The sequence below is a fragment of the Monodon monoceros genome, unplaced genomic scaffold (genome assembly GCF_005190385.1).
Source record: "Monodon monoceros isolate NGI ecotype Baffin Bay Population unplaced genomic scaffold, NGI_Narwhal_1 Super_Scaffold_12, whole genome shotgun sequence".
NCBI classification, from domain to species: Eukaryota; Metazoa; Chordata; class Mammalia; order Artiodactyla; family Monodontidae; genus Monodon; species Monodon monoceros.
Window position 1 is genome coordinate 8,738,648 of NW_021703768.1, and position 26,772 is coordinate 8,765,419.

Consider the following 26,772-nt stretch of genomic DNA (forward strand, 5'->3'; position numbering starts at 1 on the left):
GGTCAGAAGCCTGAGAAATTTCACTGACTCTCTGACTAGTTGTACAACGTGAAATATAAAAGGGACAGCTGTGGGGACAGAGGCAACAGGTAAATGCCGGGCACACCTGGTTACCCTGATGAAAACTGCAAGACCCCTCCCCTCCTTAATGCATTCCCTGCTTTATGTTTTTCCTCAGCCCTTAGCACCATATAACCCGGTCTATATTATATCATCTTATTATTGTCTGTCTCCCCTAATAGAACGTAAACTCAGCACAGGCCGAGATTTCTACTGTTTCGCTTATTGGGATAACCCCGTGACTGAAACCATTTCTGGCACATCATATGCACTCAATAAAGATTGATTGAATTATTAATGAACTGGAACTCTGGTTTTATCTTCAAACAAGCAGAAGCTAAAGACTCTGTGTGATGAGGTGAGGGACTCCAGTGGCACAAAAATCAAAAATATGAATAACAATCGTTAATCACCCTTTGAGAGCCACCAGGAGCGCTCCGCCAGTCCAGCTGTTCCTGGCACCAGGGTCTCGTTTCATTGATTTTATTTAATAGGGTTTGTAGTGTATCTAACACGCAGTCCAGAGGTGCTTTCAAGGTGGGAATGGTCAAATAGCATTACGACAAGTTTGTCATCTTGCAGATTGGAAGAATCTATTCATTTGGTGTGTTAGCATGCATTATCACCGCACTCTTGATTATGAATGAGAATGCTTCCTGCCTCACGTGACACATGTGATGAGGCTTTCTGAAGTCTATCCCTGACTTACATGAGGGAAATGGGAAAGCAAAAGAGAAATTAAAAAAAAAAAATAACTCCTTTTCTTTAAAAAGCTTCAGGAAAACAAAAGGTTACGGTGCTGACTAAATTAGTACACAAACTTAATAAGTTTTAGAAACCTCAGTGTAGTCTTTTCTTTGTTATACTGGTAACAGAAAATTTTCAGCACTGCTGTCTGCTGAAGCGGGTGTAATGTTTTGTCTCCTCAAATGTGACCATGGCAGATTACCTTGCCTTGATATTAGAAGAAGACAAGAAGTCATAAATCCAAGAAAAAATATTGCTTAATTAAAAGTTTATTCACCCTACATTTAATCTCCAACTCTTACTCATAAATAAAAAAATGATTAGATTTTTATCTACCGTCATTGTGAGAAATGGATGAATTGCCCATTTAATGCTTGGAAAGACTATAATATGCTTAAAGATAAATAAAATACAATAACATACCATTTGAGGCCCAATGAAATGATTGTTTTAAATCAGAGTCCTGACAATAACTTCACAAACTCTTATCCCCAGTTTTAATGCAATCCCTTTGAACTACTCAACTTATAAAGTATTCCATTTGCAGTCTCAGAATAATAGAAACTATTTCCCCACCCAGACAAATCAATCAAAAATTGATTATCTCAAGATAAAATATAGATGTGGAATCTTACAAATTATTTCATTAGTGGCGCTAGGACACAAAAGTCATCCAAAAGTTATTGATCATTCTCAAAACTCAATAAATTATTTTCATCAGAACTTAATCATTGTTTATAAAAAGCATACAACAGGGACCCTCGGTTTTCATCAATCGAAGATCAGTAACAACATAAAAGTACAACACAGGTATCGCAACCAAGTCACTCAATGAATAATGCATAGTGGTTTTACCATGAGTGCATTTTCTTCTAACACATCTATGCACTCATGAATGATCATTACATTCCTACATTGCAGAGTTGAAAAGTGGTGTGTTTTTTAATATTCCATTTTTTCAGATAGCAAACTAGCAACAGACTTTAAAATAAAAAATGTATTACCAAGCGCAGCTTTTAACGTATAGAATAGGCAGTGTACTTATATCTTAGTTGTTTCATTTGCATATAGGTTCAAATATTTTGCCCACATAATTTTGAGATTACATTATATGAAACATTCAGTCATTTGCATGGTAACAGAAGTTAAATTATTGATGGTTCAAATGACTTTTTATAGGATCCATAACAACACTTTTCTTTCCCAAATAAATGCAAAGGAGGATAACTCATAACCCGTTATGAAACCAAAGAGAATCACACTTGATTTATGTAAATTTTAGTTTTTACAAAGAAAAGCATTGAGTTCAAGACACTTTTCAACAGTAATCAGTATCTTGCTATTATTTAATCAGATTCATGTGAAAATATTAAAATGAATTTTATGCAATCTATTTTTAATTAAAATACATTTTCCTAATTCTTCCTTGGAGAAAGTGGGCCATTGTCATGCAGTCATACACACTTATGATTTACAAAGGTCACATGGCAGATCTGAGACTAGAAGAACAGGGAGAAATACTGTAAGCAATTTTAATCAAGGTCTTTACATGCTCAAAGATTCTGAAATCTCTGAAACCTGACAGGGACTCTAGAAATTATCTACGACAGCCCCTCCTGTGGTGATGAGCGTCCTAGATCCTAGGAGAAGAGATAAAATCCAGCCAGGATCATGAAGCCACATGCCTGTCTGGGGCATGAGACACCACACAGCAAAAACCCAGAGAGAAAATGGAGTAGCGTGGGACATGTATAGAGCCCTGGGATGTTCATGAGGCCATGGGATAGGTATGGAGCCCCAAGACAGGCATGGAGCCTTGATATGTGCATGGGGCTGTGAGGCCACATGAAGAGCCACAGAACAGCTATAGAGCCACGGGAGATGCATGAGGCCACGGGAAAGGCACGGGATCCTGGGACACACGTAAGGAGCCACAGAACAGGTATGGAGCCCCAAGGGGAGCAGGTGGTGAGCCAAGCAATGCCAGTGGTCCCGAGGTCTGTGAGCCAGTCAAGTGAAGAGTGGTAAGAGGCAGGTCCATGGGCAGGGTTGGCAGTTAACAGGGAAAAAGGAAATGTGTACATGACACCCTCCAGACTGGGAGAAAGACAGCCTCTCGGAGGTAGGGAAGAGCTGGGGCTCCCAGTAAGTTAACATAAAGAAGAGCCAACAGAAAGTTACAAAACTTGCCACACATTTTTATTGTCAACACCGAACACCTCAATGCCTTTAACAGGAAGGCAATGGAATATAGTTATACCATTTGAAAGAAAAACACAGGATCCGTGAAAAATCATCATTCATCCTGTAGTATGGGAACAGAACCCGAGTATAAAATCCTGGGTTGGCCCCTTTCGGTCATGGGTTTTTGTATCACCCAAGGCTACATGTGGGGATAAGGCAGTTGTTTAAAGTCGAGGGCCACATGCCACATCCCAGTCCAGTCCCAGTGATAGCACAAGCTGGAATATCCATTTCGAGTCCCTCAGACCTGGGGCCAAATGTTGCTAATCTAGTGTCAATCACCCATACAGTTCTTCCATAAGTTCCAAAACAATCCTCAGGCCAAACAACAAATCCAGAAGTAGGAAGACACTCAGCAGGAACATCCAGGAGTTACAGATAGAGAGCCCAGGGAGCTGAGAGGAGAATTAACAGCACCTGGCCTGATTCTGCAGGCAGAAGTCATCTTGGGCATTAATATTAAGTGCTGTCAATCTCAGTCCTGGGCAAATATGTGGACAAAACCATAATTCAAAAAGATACAGGCATCCCTATGTTCATAGCAGAACTATTCACAATAGCCAAGACATGGAAACAACATAAATGTCCATTGACAGATGAATGGATAAAGAAGGTGTGGTACATATTTACAATGCAGTACTACTCAGCCATAAAAAAAGAGTGAAATAATGCCATTTACAGCAACATGGATGCAATTAGAGATTATCATACTAAGTGAAGTAAGTCAGAAAGAGAAAGACAAATACCATATGATATCACTTATATATGAAATCTAAAATACGACACAAATGAACCTACCTACGAAACAGAAACAGACTCACAGACATAGAGAACAGACTTGTGGTTGCCAAGGGGGAGGGGACGTGGGTGACTGGATGGATTGGGAGTTTGGGATTAGCAGATACAAACTATTATATATAGAATGGATAAACAACAAGGACCTACTGTAGAGCACAGGGAAATATATTCAATATCCTGTGATAAGCCATAACGGAAAAGAATATGAAAAAGAATGTGCACATATATACATGTATATGTATATTTATGTATATATATGTGTAACTGAATCACTTTGCTGCACAGCAGACGTTAACACAACATTGTAAATCAACTATATTTCAAATGAAATAAATTTAAAAAATACTAGGTGCTGTCAGCTAAGACACTGAAAAAAGGCCTCCAAATTAGTCATGATATTAAAACTGCAAGACAAAGTAAGCCTGAGTACAGCATGACTCACCCCAGCGGTGGTCTTTCTCTGTGTGTTATGTGAAATTGCCCGATTCCTATAACTGGAGCACACTCTCTAAATTGCGAGCGTGCTGGGTAACCTTTAATCATTAAACGAACAAAAGCAGAATATGGCACTATCGCCTTAAGTGGACATTAAACATTTAAAACTCATTTTGGATACAGTTATGAGATTCAGTAAGCGTGCTGAGAAACACGCTGTTTTGAAGGGTCACTATTTCCCCCCCTTTATTGGAACAGACGTTTAAGCAAACGACACGGACCTAAGTGTGAAGGGTGCGTCTGTCATGGGTCAGGGTGTTTTAGCAGCCACTGCACGAGCAGGGATAAATATTCCAGAACATGCAGTCAAGGGAGTACCCTTGCAAACACAGCAAGCTGTTAGGGCTTGTTGAGCAATGAACTCCACAAGACAAGTGGAGCCCTAAGTGGTAAATACTTTCCCAAGGCTGGGAAAAAAGATCCTGCCAGCACCTTCTGCCCAGCCAAGTAAATCAAATCAAGACTTCAATGAAATGTGCTTACTTGTACTGAGATGTTCCTGCAGACTCTTCCTGAGCAGCCTCCTGTGCAGAGTGCTTCCAACGTATAATGCTAAATCATGAAATTTTAAATGTACCCAGAAACCAAGATGGTAAACATCAAGATGATCCAGCCCTTCCTTTATTTCTCTCTTATCAGTGTTTCATCATACCTTCTCAAACTTTCTTGTATTGAGCACAGAAGAGTGTTTATGGGGCATAGCCATGGCCACCTGCTCAGCTATAACAGGAGCCATTTCAAGGACTGACTGGGCTCCAAACAACCGCAGGGAATCTTTTATGTCTGTTTTTGATCAACAGTCTTATCCTTTCTTAAGAGAAGCACTTCCTTCCTAAAGTACCCATACTCTTGGCCCATGGCCTGCATACTCCTTTCTCAGCCAAGATGGAGGTCCCCAGGTACTCCCTCCTTCTAACTGCCCTGCATCCTGGGTGCCCTGGCCTCCCTCCCTCTGGGCTGTCTGGAGGTGGGGTCTCCTTCCTGTGAGCTAATCCCTCACCTGTGCCCAGTATCCTATCCCCTCCTATAGCTCCGGGGACTTTGCCTAGTCAATTATATCCCCCTGTCTTTTCTCTCTTCACCAGTACCATTTAAGGATGATTAAGTAATGCTCTCTTAAAAGCCGTTCCCTGTCCTCATGTCCCTGCCAACTGAGAGAGTAATTTTGATGTCCATTTCTTCACCTTACCTTTGTCCCTTCACTCATGAGCATCTAGTTTTATTCCCAGCACTGCTGCGAAACTGCTCTGATAAATGCCGTTTGCTACGGGTTGATGTGTCCACCCCACGCCCACCCAGAGATATGTTGAAGTCCTAACCTCATGTACCTGTGACAACTGTGGCCTTATTTGGAAATAGGGCCTTGATGTAATTAATTAAGATGAAGTCATGCTGGGTGACGGTGGGCCCTAAACCCAATATGACTTGTGTCCTTATAAAAAGAAGAGAGGGGGATTCCCTGGTGGTGCAGTGGTTGAGAGTCCGCCTGACGATGCAGGGGACACGGGTTCGTGCCCTGGTCTGGGAAGATCCCACATGCCGCGGAGCGGCTGGGCCCGTGAGCCATGGCCGCTGAGCCTGCGCGTCCGGAGCCTGTGCTCCGCAACGGGAGAGACCACAACAGTGAGAGGCCCGTGTACTGCCAAAAAAAATAATAATAATAATAAATAAAAATAAATAAATAAAAAGAAGAGAAAACAGACACAGACGCACAGAGAGAATGCCATGTGACTACAGACTCAGAGAACTGGAGTGATGGGTCCACAAGCCAAAGAACGCCAAGGACTGCTGACAGCCACCCGAAGCTAAGAAGTGGCAAAGATTCTTCCCTAGAGCTTTCAGAGCATGGCCCTGGTGACACCTTGCTTTTGGACTTCTAGCCATCAGAACTGTGAGAGAAGATATTGTGATTGTTTTAAACCACCCAGTTTGTAGTATGTGGTTACAGGAATACTGGGAAACTAATACACCATTGCTGACAGAGTTTCTGGGAAGGTAACCACCTGTCCCAGTTTTCCCAGAAGACAGTAGGGCTTTCAGGGCTACATCCCAAAAAAGTCTCGGGCAAATCAGGATGAGTTTGTCACTCTACCTTCTGGCCCACAGGTGCCTTGAACTGGCTGCATGATCAGACACTCTGACGGCCACCCCCCTCTTGGAAAAGCTCTCCTTTCCTGGTTCCCATGATACCTGCTCTCAATTAGTTAACTCCATCTGATGGCAGCTAGGAACTCAGCTTTCTCGATCTAACATCATTTCAGATTCCCCTTCTTTATCCCGTCTGGAACCAACAGCCAAGAACTCAGGGCTCACTCTCAGTGCCTCCTGCTTCCTCCTGTCTTATATCCTTTAAAACATCAACAACTCCCTCTTCAAAGCTCCAGAATCCACCCAATTCTTTACATTTCTGCTACCACTCCCGTAGCTCAGGCCCTCATCGCTGCCCCCTTTGGTCACAGCAGCGGCCCCAGAATTTGCTCTTCCTGCCAGCATTTCTCCATCCTCCAAGGTGAGCCTGTGCAGACAAGAGGGGGACTTCTTGAGATGCCTTTTGATGCCGTGCATTATTGAATCCTCACTGTAAGTTTCATCTCCCTCTACTTCCTCTCTGTAATCTGAACTGACATTTCATGGCTTACTGTGCTCGACACTTGCCAAAACCTGCCGTGCGCCCCTCATGAGATTCATAAACACCTTCTAACAATCATCTGGGACTCAGCTCTGGCACTGCTGCATCCTAGAAACCCTCCTTAACCGTTCCTCTACAGCCCAGGCTGTCTGGTTCCGACACCCCTTCCCCGGGCTCACCCAGCACCCAGCAAAGACACCCGAGAGGACCCTTAATACAATGTAATGCAACGGACCTTCTGGTTTAGATTCCTCAAGATATTCTAGACCCTTAACAGGAACTAGGTTTTTTTACCTCTATCTCCTCCATATTTAGCACAGACCCCCGGTACATATATAGGCAGTTATTAAATGTTGAACGTTCACTCCAAATTTTAAAAATGAAAATTAAAAGTATGTTGAGATGCCATTTATGAGCTATGGGGTTTTCCCAAATCCCAAAGTTTAACAGTGCACTCAGTTGGAAAGTCTAGTGCGAAACAGATACTCCTATCCAGGGCAATGAGAATGCAAAATGGTGCAACCTTCATGAAAGGAAATCAGGGAGTATCTAGCAAAACTACAACTGCATTCACCCCTTGACCCAGCAATTCCGATTCCAGGAATCTCTGTCAATGTTACACTTGCAAAAATATCAAAATATGTGTGTGCAGGAGTCATCACACATTGTAACACTATACATGATCACTTCTCCCAGCAGCGAGTTGCTGAGTAGGCTAGAGTTCATTACATAGAGCAGAGCTATGTGACCGTGAGAAGAAGTGACATAAACCCATACTACTGGGACGTGGACTCCAGGGCATATCATGATGTCAAAAAATGCTAGATAGAGAAAACTCTGTATACATGCTACTTTTTAAGAAAAGAGGGTATAAATATATATGTGCATGTGTATGTGTGTGTGGAGTTTGGTTTATATTTAAAAAGAAGCATAAACTATAAGTAAAAGGTGAGCTAAAGGCAGAGAGAGTGAACAAGGTAAGGAAAACAGTTTCTCTGAACACCGCTTGTTTTATTAATTTGACTTTAAAACACTACAGAATAATGTAATGTAAATTTTGAAAATCTCGAAAAATCAAAAGTGAAATTAAACAAATGAAATTAACTGGATTTTGAGTTGGTGGCACTACCATACAAAGGGAAATTGTTTCGATTTCAAGGTGTTAATTTTGCTTCCATTTTCCAGTGAGATTTATACCCTGAGGACTAAAAGAAAAGAAGAAAAATCATCCGAAAGGGTTTTCTGTATTCAATAAGGACTAAAGTTGCACAGAACTTTTATTCTGAAATGACTAAGTATGAATTACAGGAAAAGGCAAAGGAATAATTATGCTGACCTGCAGAGACAGGATTCTGTGCACAGGAGAGAAAGATAGAGACATAAAATAGAAGAGGATCAGAAAGTCCCTAGAGTCCTGGAGATGAACTGGAAGTATCCAGAGCAACTTCTGGTGTGTTTTAAAGAACGTTTTCCTTAGCTCTATACACTGAAAACACCTGACTTTGATCACCACTATGCTTGAATCAGATAAAAATGGCTGATTCTCAGGTCGATGGAAGGAAATGGATAAGAGGAGTCTTATTACCCTAGAGAATAATCAAGACATCCAAGGCCACTTGGGTTGTTGCCAAAGAACTCAGGGGCCAACCTCAAGAGGCTCCCCTAGGCCTGAAATGTGACAATTTCACCATCTGTAAGAACATAAGCTGCAAGGGATGGAAATATACCAAATATTGAAATCCATGTATTAAAAATAATTCTAATAACCACTTTTTTTAAAAAAAAAAGCAAACATAACATTTTATTTGTCCCCTCTGGATAATGCTGGAGAGCCAACTAAGTAGGCTCTTTACAAAAATGGTAAAGGGAAGAAAAGTAAGCATTCACTCTGCCTTTCCTATGTCAGTTGCACCCTCAGGATATTCAAATAGTTGAGGAGGAAAAGTTACTTTATGTAGAAATATTTCAGCCATTAAATGAAAAAAGAATAGTAAAATTAAAAACTCCCAGTTTTTCACCCATGAATGAATCAGGAGATTTAGGCCGTGATCCTCGATGACTGATCATTTCACATCCCGCTGAAGGACACAGCACCACCCATGACACAGCAGAGACACAAAGATGCACACCTGAATCTGGGCAGCCTCTGGATATCGCTACTAATTTACAGACACATTCAGGACAGAAGAGCGTCCGAATGACAGCAATGGGAAGCTGGGCAAACCCTGACTGTGGAAACTCTGCAGGATGATGGACTCAAGTTTCTTTAAAAATTAATTTGCGAGGGGAGAGCAACAACAACAAAGCACAATGAAGGATGAAGAGACTCAAGACATACACCAGCCAACTGCAATAGATGAAGGTCCTTCCATTCCTGACTCAGTTCAACTGTTACCAGAACAAGGCACAAGCATTCCTGTGACCATCAGGGCTCTCACAGTACTCACTGGATGTTTGCTAATTTTATGGCATTGGTTTTTGTCTGGGTTTCTGATGTTTTGGTGTGATTACGGCATTATGAATTCCTTATCTTTGATAGCCAAGAAGTGAAATATTATGGCACTATTATATTATTTCTTGAATTTGCTTCAAAATAATTTGGTGAATGTGAATAGAGCACGGGTGGGGATATACAAGAAAAAAGGTGGGCCAGGGATTAATAAATACAGGGGCTGGGTGTTCCTTAGACTCTTCTATTTTTGTATATATTTCAAATTTTTTTGTGATACAAAAGTTACAAAATAACAGACCACAAAACTATTCATTGGATGAATTATTAAAACACAATGTCTGATTAATTATACTCAGTTTCATGATATAAGAGCAAGTTCCTTGAGGACAGAGACAAAGACTAGTTTACTCATCACCTTAAATGCTTAGAAATGTCCAGGGTGTAAAGAACCCTAAATAAATTTTGATGAATTAAAGAAGAAAAGAATGTGTATACACACTAATCAATTGATCCTACAGATACGTAGGCATATTTGAGACAGTAAACCAATTCTGTCTGCCACGCAATGCCAGATAGAGATAAAGGCGTACATTGTGTGGTGGGACTAAGGCTTTGTTGGGAACTGCTGAAATGAAGAATTTTTTTGTTTTGCTTGGTTTTGTTGTTATTTCTGTGGGTCACATTTTTCTCCTGCCTAGGAGGCTGACAGCACCTGTTGAGTAAAAGTGGCCTCAACAATGGGATTTTCTGCCTATGATAATTCTGAGCTTGGATGCTTCTTTTTTTTTTTTACATCTTTATTGGAGTATAATTGCTTTACAATGGTGTGTTAGTTTCTGCTTTACAACAAAACGAATCAGTTATACATATACATATGTTCCCATATCTCTTCCCTCTTGCGTCTCCCTCCCACCCTCCCTATCCCACCCCTCTAGGTGGTCACAAAGCACCGAGCTGATCTCCCTGTGCCATGCGGCTGCTTCCCACTAGCTATCTACCTTATGTTTGGTAGTGTGTATATGTCCACGCCTCTCTCTCGCTTTGTCACAGCTCACCCTTCCCCCTCCCCGTATCCTCAAGTCCATTCTCTAGTAGGTCTGTGTCTGTATTCCTGTCCTGCCCCTAGGTTTTTCAGAACCATTTATTTTTAGGTTCCATACATATGTGCTAGCATACGGTATTTGTCTTTCTCTTTCTGGCGTACTTCACTCTGTAGGACAGACTCCAGGTCCATCCTCCTCACTACAAAGAACTCAGTTTCGTTTCTTTTTATGGCTGAGGATTCTTCTTAATATAGTGATCAGTTTCAGGATATGAAACTCTTGTGATGGGGGATTTTGTATTTTTGCTCTGATTTTAAACAATGTCTAAAACAAGACTCACAGAATGATAGAGTGATAACCACTGCTATTCTGAGTATGCAACGAGCATTTAAATGGTGCCTTTGCAATCAGAGCGTGCTTGACCCTCACCTTTATAGGAAATGACCGGGTGCTCTGCTCTCTGGCACTGAGATGCGTCTGTCTCCGGCTGGGCGAGTCTCCACCATCCCAGGCTTGAGAAGAGCCACGCAATGATGCAGGGTCCCTTCATGGTGGGCAGGAGACCTTAGGATCTGGACACTTGTCTTTAACCAGAAGCTCGTCGTCCCGTCATGTGGGGAAAGTGCCTAAAACACGCAAAAGAGAACAAGTGCCTTAACATGGGTTCACGTTTTCTGGTGGCTGGTCTTTTAGTAAAGCCCCATCACGCCCTTTAAAAAAAAAAGAGCCTTGCAGTGCTTGGACAAACACACCTTCTTCTAGGAGATATTTCAGAAATGTGTGAGTAATAATATATGTCTCAATCTAGACCTCTTTTCCTCCCAATAATTTTATGAGATAACCCATTGATTATAAAAGAAGAATGTTCAAGTTTAAGCTCTATCAAGTAGTCATCGTCCCCACCCCCATGAAGAATTCAGTTTCAGAGTTGTGACCATCGATTGGTTTTCCCTTGGAACATCATTCTCGCCCGGTCGTGCAAATGCAGATCTACATGTGGATGCCCTAAGAATTCCTCCCCTTCCCTTTTCAAAATACAAAAGCCCCTATTAAATAAGGCCATGACCATTGTCCTTGACTAATAACCTGATTAATACTATCTACCCAACTCTTAAAAATCATCCACAGTGGGTGCATTTCTCCTTTGAAATTTACAGATGACCTTCCTGCAAAGTTTTTGGCTAGAGATCAAGTGTGCATCAAATAAAACCTACATGGAGCGCCTACTGGGTGAAATGAAATTGCCGTGCTGGGAGCTGGGAAACTTTAAAGATCACGAATAATTTAAAAGATTAATAAGCTTTAAAATAAGATAGGGTTATAAAAATAACTATAATCCAAGCTGTTAGAAAATCATAAAAAGAAGCAGGAGCACTATGGGGGTTAGGAGAGAGAGTACAACTGCTACTTAGAGAGATCAAGGGTGGGTCAAAGGAAGACTTCATATTTGAGTTTAATCGTGGAGGATAAAGAGGATTTCAACAGATGGAGACTTCTGGAAGTAATCCAGAAGAGGATGAAATGATGCACTGAAGGGCCAAGAGGAATGAGTAGGCAACATGTGTTGGGAAGAGTTTACTGTACTTGACCCCAGGGGACAGAAAGGGGAGAAATGGAAAGCAGCCTAGAGAGAATGTTGGGTTAAGATTTGGAAGGTGAATGAATGATACTAAGGTCTGAGGTCTCTATTTTTAGGCAATAAGCTACCACAGTGTATTAACATTAGAAGAAATAGTAATCATTCTCACCATAGCATACACAGGAAATCAGCTAAAGAGCAGAAAGGTCAAGAAGTTAAATTGAAGATACAGCAATTGTTCAGAAGAGAAAGAAAGGAAGCTGTGACTTCAGGTGGGGTCAATGTGAACAGAAATTAAGGTAAACCCAGCAAACACTCAGTGTGATGGGTCAGGCAAAGTACAGAAAATTAAAGATGTCCACAGCTTCTTTGACCTTCCTCCCACTGAAGGCTGGATCTTCACCCCCTCTCTTGAATCTGGGTTGGCTCTCTGACTGCTTTGCTCAGTCAGATACAACAGAAGTGATGGTATCCTAGTTTCCAAGCCCATACCCTAAGAGGCTAGCAGTTTCTACTTCCTGTCTCCTCTGGGGCACTGAGACACTGGGTCAGAAGTGATGGTACCCTAGTTTCCAAGCCCATACCCTAAGAGGCTAGCAGTTTCTACTTCCTGTCTCCTCTGGGGCACTGAGACACTGGGTCAGAAGCCCAATGTCCCTGAAACTGTCATGCCAGGGAGACCACATATACGTCCTCCTGGTGATGTTTCCCACTAAGCCCAGCTTCCCAGCCAGGCCCACCAAGGCACCTGATATATGAGTAAAGCTGAAACCCACTGAGTGACTTTAGTATCACAAGAGCAAAGAAATCAACTAGTTGAGCGCTGTCCAATTTCCTAACCCCCAAAGTGTGAAATATAATAAATGGTTATTGTTCTAATCTGTTAAATTGGGAGGAACAGAAAGCAAAGAGGCACAGATGGACTGAAGATAAAGAATGTGAGTCACTTTGAGGACAGTCATGCCATTTTTTAAAATATGATAATCAACAGAAGAAGTTTTAGAGGAGGATATGATCATTCGGTTTTGTGCATGTTGGGTTTACGATGCCAAGAGAATATTTAAGGAAATGCAGCTGACTGTGGAAAATCCAGGTTGGATGCTCAGGAAAGAAAAGAATTCAGAGACAGCATATAATCTTTGGAATGTTTAAAATCATGGGTGTGGTTGAGACTCACCAAGGGAAAGCATGAGAGAAAAAAAGGGCTAAAGAGAAGTGTTTATTTAGAATTTGTTCAAGAAAAGTAACCGCACGAAGATGAGACAAGAGAACAGATATAGCGCATCAAGTGAACACAGCACCATGGGAGCCAAGTTAAGTTGGAGGATAGAAATAACACATTTTAAAAAGAGGTCTCAAATGTAAAATAGATAGCTAGTGGAAAGCAGCTGCATCGCACAGGGAGATGAACTTGGTACCAAAGCACCTAGAGGGGTGGGATAGAGAGGGTGGGAGGGAGACGCAAGAGGGACGGGATATGGGGATATATGTATACGTATAGCTGATTCACTCTGTTATACAGCAGAAACTAATACAACATTGTAAAGCAATTATACTCCAATAAAGATGTTAACATTTTTTTTAATAAAAAATAAAAAGAGGCCTCGTCCACTGTACCCTGATGAGGTAGAGCGAAGACTACTGGCTTTAGTCAAAGGACATATATACACTACCAAACGTAAAATAGATAGCTAGTGGGTAGCAGCCGCGTAGCACAGGGAGATCAGCTCGATGCTTTGAGACCACCTAGAGGGATGGGATAGGGAGGGTGGGAGAGAGGGAGATGCAAGACGGAAGAGATATGGGAACATATGTATATGTATAACTGATTCACTTTGTTATAAAGCAGAAACTAACACACCATTGTAAAGCAATTATACTCCAATAAAGATGTTAAAAAAAAAAAAAAAGGACAGTCAATGGTCAACTCTGGGGTCAGTTTCAGAAAAACAGGAGACAGAGTCCATGACATGAGAAACCAAGAAGGGAACAGATGAAGCAAAAGTGGGACAGAATATCTGTGGTAACTTGAATGCTAGGTAACCCCAGAAAATTCAATGAAATCAGGTAAGCACGGAAGGACCAAAGTTCAGAAAATTTTAGGGTACAGAAAACAAATCATTAAATGTGGCTTCTTTTCTGAGGAGTGGTGAGTGGAGAAGAGACTGTAGATTTAAGAGGGAGAGGTGGTATAAGATCCAGAAAAGCAGGGGTGGCACACTATTAAGGTTCCAGTAGAGAGGGTGGTTATGAAAGGGAGGAGAGGGGCCTCTTCTTTAAAAAGGGGTGTGCACACGAGTACATGGTGATATGTCAACATGGAGAAAACACGAAGTGGAGGTACATTGAATTTCACAGTCTCCGTATTTTGCGCCTCATTGACTCAATCCTCCCATGGATGGAAATGTTCAAATTAGGCAGAGAAAAAAGTGAAGGGGCTGCAAATCATGATGAGGCAAGAGTATGGTTTCCAGAGGAGGGAGAGAGTCTGAGCATGAACGTGGGGGAAGGAAAGGAGAGAAAAACTGGGAGCCAAGGATACATCTGTCCAATGGGTCCATAATCCCTGACCAGGCCAGTACATTGTAATGGGCAATGGAGGCATACATGCTATTTTTTCCTGGGTTTTAAAATTAAAAGTATGATTAATTTCACTTTTGGAAAAGGGGTCACAGTCTGCAAAACTGGAGACTGCTCTTGAACTCCAGTCTGGAGGCAAATACATGAAGCAGCCCATCTTTCTTCTCCCTCTGACCTGAGACTTATGACGCGACATTTTACCAAATGACATATCTTAATAGGAGTTTGGGATGAACACATAGACACTACCATATATAAAATAGATAATCAACAAGGACCTACTGTGTAGCACAGGGAACTCTACTCAGTATTCTGTAATAACCTATATGAGAAAAGAATCTGAAAAAGAATGGCTAGATGTATATGTAGAACTGAATGACTTTGCTGTACACCTGAGACTAACACAACATTGTAAATCAACTATATTCCAATATAAAATAAGAAATTAAGTCTAAAAAGAGTAACACCCATTAGAGGCGCTTTATTTTATTTATTTTATTTTTATTTTTTGGCTGCATTGTGTCTTCATTGCTGCGCACGGGCTTTCTCTAGCTGTGGCGAGCAGGGGCTATTCTTCGTGGTGGTGCACAGGCATCTCATTGCGGTGCGTGGGCATCTCATTGTGGTGGTTTCTCTTGCTGTGGAGCATGCATGGGCTCTAGGCACAAGGGCTATTGTGGCGCACGGGCTCAGTTGCTCTGCGGCATGTGGGATCTTCCCGGACCAGGGCTCGAACCTGTGTCCCCTGCACTGGCAGGCGGATTCTTAACCACTAAGCCACCAGGGAAGTCCTGTTAGAGTTGTTTTAGATGTAATTTTGATCTGTTCAGAGCAAGGAGATTTGGAGCACCCTCACCAGTCCACTCGGGAAAGGGCTGCAGGTAGAGTATCACTGCCCCACATCAAAACAAAATGGTGATGATAAAAAATTATGGGAAGGGGCTTCCCTGGTGGCGCAGTGGTTGGAAGTCTGCCTGCCGATGCAGGGGACACGGGTTCGTGCCCCGGTCCGGGAAGATCCCACACGCCGCGGAGCGGCTGGGCCTGTGAGCCGTGGCCGCTGAGCCTGTGTGTCTGGAGCCTGTGCTCCACAACGGGAGAGGCCACAGCAGTGAGAGGCCCGTGTACAGAAAAAAAAAAAAAAAAAAAAAATTATGGGAAGGATAGTGAAAGTAACCGTGAACTCTCAGCAAGGGCTAGCTAGCTGTGTGGCAGGCAGGACACCAAGCACTTACACCCCCACCTGGCAGCCAGCAGGCACCCAGAGCGGTATCTCTGACACATCAACTCCCACTGAGCAGCATCCATCACAGAAATGAACGGAAGCATGGCCGTCTCGACCTCTGAGACTGAGCTCCGGTCACCCTAGGGCTAAAAGCAAATTCCTCTCTTGCAGAGAGTTTTCAGTGTGTCAGACCCAAGCCAACATAGAATCCCCTTCTGTTAACCATGAAACAAGTTATACAGACAACTGCCAACTGGACCTGTCCTATATTTCCAATAGCCATGCATTCCCATCTCAATCCTAACATCTTGCCTCCCGAAGGAAAGCTGAAGAAGAATAACGCAAGTGCCTGAAACGTTCCTTCCCTGGGATGTTGAAAGTGATGATTAGAGAAGAAAATGCCCTGTCAAGTGAAAGAGCTGCTAAAAGGAGACAGACCCATGGTCCTATGGGGATGAGATGAAATTATATGTTTGCCACGTTAAACTAAGGGAAGCACATTTAATGAGAACAGGTGATTTTTAGAAGTTTATAATTTTCGGACTATAACACGTTACCTTTGTTCTTAAAATAAAGGTACTGTAAACAGTCAGCCTGGGAAGGTACCAGGGAGCGGTGTTCACAGTTTTCATTTACATCAGGGTTTTCTGAGCATCCTACCATGCAAAGCTAACTCGTTGAATAGTCCTTTACTCAAAACAGGCTCAGATCGAAATATCAGGTCCTTCCATCCTGGACTCTCACCCCTCAGTGGAATATGGTGGGGTGGGGAGAAGAATATTTATATCAGAGATTTTAGCGCTCAATCTATTGCCATTTCGAGCCAGTTAATTCTTTGTTCTGGGAGCTGTTCTGTGCATTTAGCAGCATCCCTGGCCTCTCTACCCGCTAGATGCCAGTAGCAACCCCCCAATCTGTGCCAACCAAAATTGGCTCCAGACTTTGTCAAATCGCCCTGGTTGAGAATCTCTGATTTGTGTGTATCAAAATACCTCTCCCTCTTTAGAAATTAAATAAGCCATCATCACTTGAAAGATTATTTTTAAATATGCTTATATAAATCACCCAACTGAATTCGTATTGAGTCATTTCAGCAAAATTTCAATAAAAACGAAAGTCACGTTAATTATAACTATTTGCTACATCGGGGAAATACATGATAAAGGAATTTTCAAAGGATCAATTTCAATAAAAGTTGTTTCAATTTCATCCTACCACCTCTGGAAAATTAAAAATATGTTTGGTGACAATACTAAACAAGTTGATTTTGCCAATAGGAAGATTTATTACAGCAGGCCACTTTGGGCTACAAAACAGAAGCATTTTTGTTGCATCTACTTCAAAATCCCTGAAGCCTTCCCTTTAGTTTCCTGATGTGGGAGTACGTTCTCTCTATAAGCTCGATCTAAATAAGCAAAGCTCCATATATACATGTTTGTGCAATAAATAACATTTCTCATTCACACCCACTCTGCAAATGAATAGGCTTTGGGGAATAGAAAATAACTGTTCCTTTTAGTTAAAAAAAACTGCTGTCAGATAAAATAGAAATCAAAAGAATGAAAGCTTACACAAGAAGTTTTGCTTCAGGAACAAAGTCTAACTAGTGATTAATAAAACCAGATCCAAAATAAGCTTCAAGTACTTTTTTTCAGGGGAGGCTGGTGTTCCTCTGAGTCTTTGACCCACTGTAAAGTTGGAAATGGCCAGATGCATGGGTGCAACTCAGAGAGTCCACAGAAACTCTGCCAGCCCGGCTCCTACCTGATGGCTTTAGGACCTCCATTGCAGACAAGATGGAGAAGTCAGGTGAGAGAACTGACCAATGAGCTGCTCGGAGAGGACCAGGAAGCCGAGCCCCACACCCACTGGAGCACAGCAGCCCTTGGGAGGATGCTTCGCGTGCGCATCTCAACTGTAAAAACTTACAGTCTGTTGTAACATCAGAAGCACAACGACAGGATTTATAAGAAGGAGATGGACAGCTCTTCTGAAAGGTCTGTGTTTGTCCTCATCTTTCCATCCATCTCTTGGCCCTATTCCATGGGATCAGATGAAACACTCCCCCAGAGACTAAAGCCCCAGCCCGAACCGAAAGCAGCAGAACCACTGAAGAAAATCAGTCCATCATCTGAACAAATCGTGGAGCCTTATTCCCGCACACCCTGGCACAGCCAAACATGGTGTTACAACATCTACTGCACAGTCGTCAGCTGCTGCCAGGTAAACAGCCTCGCCCTATTCAAACCCTCTCAGGATTTTCCACTGCTTTCCGAAGAGAATACTCTGCCCTTCCACCAACGAGCCATCTCCTCCTAATTCCACCTCCACTAATCCCAGTGCCAAGGCTTCCCTTCAGCCCCTCCTGCCTAGCCACGGTCCTCCGGGTAAGCCTTGCACACTCTTTGCATGTTTGCTGATGCCTCGGGCCCCACTGCTGCCCCGAGTCTTCCCACTACCCAAGGTCAAGGCTGGCCTCCACCTTCTGCACACACAGCGGCCGCCTACTCCTTTCTGGGAAACCCTGAGGAACCAGTTACAGTGCCTGCTTCCTCATCAAGGGTTCCATGGAAAGTCATATAACCTTACGCGTTTCTAAGCTTTGACTTCTCCTTTGTATCGTAAACAAGCTACGGGTTGAACACGCAGTTACAGCCCCAAATGTATGCATTCCGACAAGCTGAATCGGCCATCTGAATGAATCAGAAGTCACGTAGCCGACGTTCTATTTAGCAGCATCCAGAACTCACGCATCCCTTGCCACTGAACAAGCACCACTGTCAGAGGGTTTATGCAGCCCCTTGGCACACAGGAGACAGGAAGTGAGTCAACAACTCAATGAATCCGCAAGGTGGAGGGGCCGGCTGAAATCACCTCATCTCTCCCTTCACTTTGCAGCAGAGAAAGCGAAGGCTCAAATGGATTGAACGGATCTTACAGATTAAGGTAAGATCAAGTGTGCAGTGTCAGGCCATGTCAAAACAGGAGAAAAACCCTCTGGCCCTTTGCCTGGCACACTCAGCCTTCCTGCTCACACTGGTAAAACCACACATTTATGGCCGCAAGTTCAAACAACCCGAATTACCCCCAGAAACACAGTCTTCTCCCCAGAGTAAAGCGTAAGAGATGAACCCATGGCCTGGAAACAGGGGGCATCCTTAATCCAGACAGTCATACTGAAGGATGCCACCTGTGGGCAAGGGACAGTCCTCCAACACAGAAGAGGACACAGTCTGGGCATTTGCAGCTCACAGGTATGAGTAGTCAAGCAAGTAAAATCCATCTTTTGATAATTACCAAATTATCCTAGAAGTAGGAGCAAAGTCTGAGGGAACATAGAAAAGGGAGGAATCCCTCTGAATGGATGAAGAAGACAGAAGCTATGGCTTCTGAAGGGGTTCAATTTCAAGTGTTCAAAGAAGGGGGAATAAAGGTCAGGGAGCATCTAAGCCCTCACTGTCTTCATGGCTGGAAGGAACCTGTTGAATGAATCTGTGCTCTTTCCAAGTAGTAATGTCAGACATTCTAGGTACTGAGCAGGAAATGGGATTAAATGAAGAATCAATAAAACAATAAACTTGGGCTTCCCTGGTGGCACAGTGGTTGAGAGTCCGCCTGCCGATGCAGGGGACACGGGTTCGTGCCCCGGTCCAGGAAGATCCCACATGCCGCGGAGCGGCTGGGCCCGTGAGCCATGGCCACTGAGCCTGTGCGTCTGGAGCCTGTGCTCCGCAACGGGAGAGGCCACAACAGTGAGAGGCCCACGTAACGCAAAAAAAACCCCAACAAAACAATAAACTTAAGTTAATGCACAGTGTTCAAGTAAATAGATTCTTCTAACCTTTTTCAAAAATAATAACCGAACATTTTATTCTTTGGGAAATAAAGCAAAATTAAAGTTTTCTTGTTATTGCGTTGAGTCTATAAGGGCAATCAGGATGTTCACCAGACATATTGCATCTTCATTTTTAGGTACATTTTTATGAAAATTGGATCCTCTTTACATTATTTTAACCCATGTACCGTCACTGCCAAATTTCAGCCAAAAGAGGTTTAACACAAATGAATTAGTGCAACGTTTTTAGGAATGTCTTAATGAAAACACTGACCGCCCTCAAGTACAGAAACACTGCCAGATGCCACCTTCAGGTAACTGAGTAAGAAAATGACTTTATTACTCATAGGTTTTCATCGTATCTGAACTGAGATGAGATAGGATTTTATGGCTATATAAAATGACTTCATGGAATAAAATGGGAAAAAGCAAACATTGACGTATTTTACACATTTCAATAATGGTTCAGCTCCAGCGACCTTATTTTATATCTCTCTTCAAAGGGAATTGTTATTACACTTTTGTCTTTTTCCCCTTGTTTAGCTCCAGATCGCCTGGAGGGACCATAAAAATAAATGAAGTCCATTTGATAAAATTATCATTTACACAAAGGCAATATTAATTTTATCTGTCAGCAGGTTTTAAAACTAAGAGAAGGTTCATTCAATCTACTTCTGTAATAGGTAAATCAACAGGAATACTTTCTAAGAATGGAAAAAAAAACCCTTAAATAACGGGTCTTTCAAGGCAATATAACTATATTGACAATTTCTAAAGGATTTATCTAGAGAGAGGAAACTCATAGGGACAGAACAAAATAATCACATTATAAATGACTCTCATAATGTGACAATTACTATTCATAGCTCCCATTCATTTTTAGGTGAGATAGGCAGGAGCTGCAGTGCCACTTTGTCTCTTGTCACCTAGAAGGTGTGATGTCTATGATGACCTGCAAAAGCATGCAACACTGGCAGGAAGAAAAGAATGCTCCCCAACGTTTCTGCTCTGGTCAGCGTCACTGGTCGCCTTCTGATTGCCAAGTCCGGTAAGCTGATGCAACTGGACATCTGTCACCATGGCATCTGCGCCCATGTCCTCTCCAACTGAATATCTCTGCAAACCCTCTCCTCCCTGGTTTCCTTAACACCCCAATCTCCCTGTGTGCTTACTGCATCCAGAACTCTTACTCCCATCTTCCCTTTAAATGAAAGTGCACCCCACCCCAATTTCTCTCTCTGAAGACTCACTCACCATTTTCTCCTCCTTCATCTTCCCAAAGGTCATGTGTCATTTTGTCTCTGTGTTCTGACAACTCTTCCCTTTTACCCATATTTAGAATCATGCCCCACTCCCCACCCTAACCAACTCTCTCTATTTCTCACGTCTACATGGTTAGCTGTTTTTGACAGGTTTCCCTGCCTCTAGTTCCAATTCTTAAGCTTCATCTCTGAGTAGCCTTCTCTGACTTTTTTCCACTTCCCCCCCCCGATCCCCATGTGGCCCCTCTGTACATCAACACTCATTTCTATTATAGTCGTTATCACCCTGAACTACAATTGCCTGTGTATGTGCCTCATTCTAAAATAGGCTGTGAAACTCTCAACCTCTGGACAATACAGGATGTAGTAGACACAAAAAGTTACCACCTGAGGAATGAGTTAATGGAGAAAAACAATGTAAATCAACATACACCTCTCTACCTTCTAATCAATATTTATGCTTCCATTAAAATGCAATTCTTGTTCCCTTTCCTTCTATGACTCTACTATTCATTGTCACAGATGTTTTATTCCTCTATTAAAATTCTCTTAACATCTGGTCCAAATATGAGGATTCCCATGGTTTTGGGAAATGTCCTTTCTAAATGTCATAATTTTCCAATTAGTGGTCAAAGGAATGAAGGGATTACTATAGGCAGACCAGCTAAAAAGAGGAAGTCTCCCGGGTCTGGAAACATGAAAGCACATGGAAGATATAACTGAAGTGTGTGAACCCTGAGGGGTTTGAGTAAGTTATTCTGGCACACCATAATTTGCTGGAACCACTTGAAAAATCAAAAGACAAAAAAAAAAAAAAAGGGAAGATATTACAATTCACAGCAGAAGTAAATTCATCATATTCATTATTCTAGGGTGAAAATGCAAATACCTTGAAATTGTATCAGATAAATTTACAGATAATAGCCTACTGATACACTTGGGAAAACTAGGCTATTTAGTGAAAAGACCTCTGATTGGTGTTTTCAGATTTCAGTTGGGAATGGCCCTTGTGTGTGATGTCTGACGATACCTATTAGGCCAGTGGACCAATACACTAAAGCTGATTCATCTGAGTTCAAATGTGTCGCACTCTTTGGTCTAAGGACAAAAAAGATAGACCTCAAGAGCACTAATTACAATCTTGGGGTCCGTTTATTAAAAACAAGAATAAGAAATCCTTACAAAAATAAAAAATAACTGTATTGTACTGCATATTTGAAATTTGCTAAGAGAGTAAATCTTACAAGTTCTCATCACAAGAAAAAAATACTGAGTCATATCATCAAAATCAAAGATTCTGCTAATCGGAGAACAATAAAATACAAGAAACTGCAAAGAAGGTTATGTGGTGATGCACAGCATTAATACATCTCTTGTTTTCCTGAAATAAGCCTGTAAAATAAGTATTAGCATTCTTTCCTAGTCTACAGATGTGAAGACTCAAGGATAAACAGAAGAGCTAACAATTCTAACAGGTACATCCCTGGCTCCAAATCCATGGTCATCTCGCTACACTGAAGGTACCATCCCAGTGTATACCTCGTTTCTGCAGTTATCATTTATTGACTAGGAGTCGGAGCTCTGCTAGACACATGGATCCTCTGGTTAAAAAAAATTAGCAGGTGCTCTATTTCTACCAACTGACTTCAGTTGGGCCTGAATATGTGTTTCCTCAGGGACAGAAATTTCGTGAAGTGACTGGCAGCATCATTCACCAATCCTGGAGCCTGAGACCTCACTGATCATAATTTAATCCAGATGGTGATGAATGTGCACCAGCCCTTGAACAACTATGAGATGGCCTTAGCATCTAGTGTCACCCTCTGCTCACCATCTACACATCCTCCCGGGAGCTCAAGTTATGGAAGAGCAACCATCAGCAGGTGAACATAGATGTATATCTCAGCTCCAACCTGACCCTAACACTGCAACTTCCATCCTCTCTTCTCTTCTACTTGAGTGCAGAGAATTACCTCCAACCAAACATGGACCTAACAAACCCTCAGTTGCCCCTCTTCCCCAAATCTGCTTCCTGCCTGAGTCCTCCCCATAACAGCTAGAGTCATTTTGGCTTCTCTAATTCCCCCACCTGCCACTCTAAACCATCAGTAAACCCTGTCCTATAGATCACAAACCTGGCCCCCTCTCACCTCCATGGCTGCAATCCCACATGAAGCCACTTCCTCTCTCCCCTGGACTCAACAGAAGCCTATCTAGTCGGGGTCTTGGGGCTTTCACGCTTGCCTCCCCTGCAACAAAGCCTATTATCTACGTTACAACCAGAGCAATCTTTGTAAAGAGACTAAACAAGTCAAACTCAGAGAAGCAGAGAGTAGAATTGGCTGCCAAGGGCTGGGGAGTGGGAGAAACGGGGAGATGTTGATCAAGGGGTACAAAGGTTCAGTTATGCAGGCTGGATACGTTCTGGAAATCTAATGGACAGCATGGTGACTATCGTTAATAATACCATATTGTGTGCTTGAAATGTGCTAAGAGAGTAGATCTGAAATGTCCTCACCACACACACACACACACACACACACACACACACACACACACACACACAAAGGTAACTAGGTGACGTGATGGATATGCTCATTAGTTTGACTGTGATAATCATGTCACAATGTGTACATATATCAAAACATCACGTTGCAGTTTGTCCTAATGATATGGTATGTTTATATGATTTCCTAATACTGGGGCACCTTTGCATTACAGGCCTAACTATAACTAAATCAAGGCAGATTATTATTTTATTACAACTGATTAATTCACTTTACTAAGATCTTAAGTCAGTTGTGATTGTGTATTACCGTTTTTAGGTTTTGTTATCGAAGTTATGTAAGTTTCATAAAATTGTTTAGATAATTTTCCAATAAAATTTCCATCTTATTTGCTCTTAAAAAAAAACCAGAAAAACACATCATGTTGTACGCTGTAAATATATGCAATTTTTATTTGTCAATTGTACCTCAATACAGCTGGAAACAAAGAATCAACGAAAATAAAACATCTGTATTCTTTTAAGGGTTGTCCCCACCCACTTCTGCACCTTCCCCAGCACTCCCATGCGCCGTGCTGGGGCCACGCACACGCATACACGCATCTCTCTGGTATTTTCACCCACCGAGCTCATCACCTTTCAGATGCCACTTGCTGGTCCTTAGGTCCAGAGGTTGTTTTCTAGGTCCTTCCAAAGGGCCTCCTTATCATTACTCAGGTGTCCTTCAATGTCACCTCCTCAGAAAGACCTCCCCAATCAGGCCAGCTGAAGCACACAGCCTCTTCACCTCTACCAGATTCCTCTACGTTCACTTCTTCAAGTCACTCAAAACTACGTGAAATCACTCAACTGATGTATCTGTTTATGGCCTGTTTAACCCACAAGAATATCAGAACTGGAGGACTGAGCCTGGGTCTTGCTTGCTGGATGTCCCCAGGGCCCAGAAGACAGTATGATATTAAGTATTATCGACTGACCGACTAGATCCTAGAGGGGATAGAAACCAAGACAGCCTTGAACTAAGTGATGGAAAAATCATTGTAAAGGCCTGGATACTTTCTGCCAGTGCCGCTGAGGAGTGCTCACGGCAAGTTTCAGGGGCGTTTCCATGGAAAACTACAAGTTCCCTCACAAGGAATCAATCTATTAGGTGAGATTTCAGGAGAACAAGTCAACGAAGACCATGAATTAGCTGCCACGGAAACATCGAACGATTAGCACATAATGCAACGCGGGGACACACAGACGTGCTGTGAACACATGGTGTTTTATTCTTCAGTTCATTAGCCTGAAACGTGGAAAGGTCATTGAGGACATTACAATAAAGGTCTCCGTGGTTTAAAGTAATCCCCAAGTGTGTTAAATTCTGCACTTCAAAATATTAAAAGCTATGTGATGGTGGATATGTTAATGGAAACAAAAAAAGAATGATTCCTAAATACAAGTCCAGGAAAAGCAATGACAGATTGCATCAATTTGGCACGCTGTTCCTTAACAGTAAAGGGGGCTAAACACTGCTGCAGGATGCCTGCTTGCTTGATTTTGCCTTGTGAAAATTAAGAACTACCTATGGTACCTCTCAGCCTACAATGTCCCACAACCGCTAGTTTGGGAGAGGCAGCATTGCAGAGGTGAAACATAGACTCTGGACCCAGACCACCTGGGTTCCAATTAGCTCCAACAATAACCTTATGTCTCAGGTTCCATTATCTGTCATATGGAGATAAAAACCCATAGCTTAAGATTATATGAGTTAATTTGAAAGAACATAGAAAATTCCCTAGCGATTAGGAAGCACTAAAAAAGTTTTAATAAGTAAGAGCTATTTTAAAAAATGCTTCTTAAATCTTGCAGGAAAAGAAAATCTCTAACCACCAAATTAGTGTCTTCCTACAAAGAGATGATAAAATCAGTTCACTGTTTAAAAAGAGCTGTGATGGTGGGTGGCCTCAGCCTTAGGAAAATTCCACATCTCCCCAGGAAGCTTGTAAAAGAACATTCATAGCAGCATTTTTCATAATAGCAAAGACCCAGAAATAATACAGGTGTCCACTAAGAGAATGGAAAATTTTATGGTATATCATATCATGGGGAAAATGGATGGACACCAGCTACATACAACATAAACAGATAATGGAAACATCACAGTGAGAGAAAAAGTCAAGAATAATATATAATATAGTAAATCACTATTTATTACAAATAGACAAAGAAGCAAAACTAAACAATAAATTGAATTTGTTAAGACTATATTTAAACACAATATTGTAAATCAATTATATTTGAGTTTTACAAAGATAATAAATATCATGGAAACATGTTTTAAGACAATTTAAAACTGTGACAAATAAAACATAAAAAATATATTTAAAAAGCAAGGAAACGTAAACAGAAACTTCACAGTCGTGCTCACGTGAAAGTGAATAAATAATTGAATGAACAATGGAGATAATTCACTATTTCATCACCTCTCCATGATCAAACCACTTGGATCAATTAGACTCACTAATCTCCTCAGCCCGCCCCACCCCCCACCCCGCTTGTCCACTTCCACCTTTCTGGCTGGAACACACTCTTCTATGTCTGTATTAGAACCTCATGCCTCCTCTGAGGTCCAAATCAAACACCACCTCCCCCATTCCCATAACCACTTCCCCAGTGAGAAACAAGGTTGCCTCCACTGAGCCTCCTTGGGATACAACTGTCTCCACAGCCCTCAGCTCACACTGTCCAGCTTCTTCTGCCTGTGACATGGCATCCCTGCTGTATGGGAGGACCACACAGGAGAGCCTGTGCCCTACTTGCTACTGTAGCCCCTCAAAGCCCACCACATTTTTTTGCACATAGAAAATGTCTAATATTTTTTGCATGAATGGGTTAACCATCCACTTACAAATAGTGGAAAGAAGGGTCCGGCTAACATAGGAGGAGGTTGGAGAACAGGTGAGTTTTGGAAGCGTGGGAATCATGTGACTGAATTGGAAATAAAAAGATCACATTTTGGGCAGAGAAACAGAATAAAGTCTCAGGGTAGAATTTACTGAGAATGGGGGTAGTAAACACATTTATCTGCACGAAATTTAAAGACCAAAGTTATAAGTAATGAAATCAAATAAATCATGGCACATCCATATCCTATTAGATAGTATACAGCTTGTAAAACCAATGTAGTAAAACTCTGTACACGGACATAAAAATCCAATAATGATGCTGAGTAAGAAAATAAACTGTAGATATTTATTTATCTCTAGAGAGAGAAAAGAGAGAGAAAGAAAGAGAGGGGTCCCAGTTTTGACTGAAATAAACCAGATGATTTT

General features: G+C 42.0%; 1 protein-coding gene across 2 annotated transcripts in view; it reads right to left on the reverse strand.

Moving 5' to 3' along the window:
- SEMA5A (semaphorin 5A) overlaps positions 1–26,772 on the reverse strand; it is a 471,369-nt gene that overhangs the window by 286,343 nt on the left and 158,254 nt on the right. For both annotated transcript variants that reach the window (XM_029215912.1, XM_029215913.1), the window contains one exon: positions 10,898–11,094. In XM_029215912.1, the coding sequence (XP_029071745.1) occupies positions 10,898–11,018 (121 nt within the window). In that variant the 5' untranslated portion in view covers positions 11,019–11,094. The remainder of the gene's footprint in view (positions 1–10,897; positions 11,095–26,772) is intronic.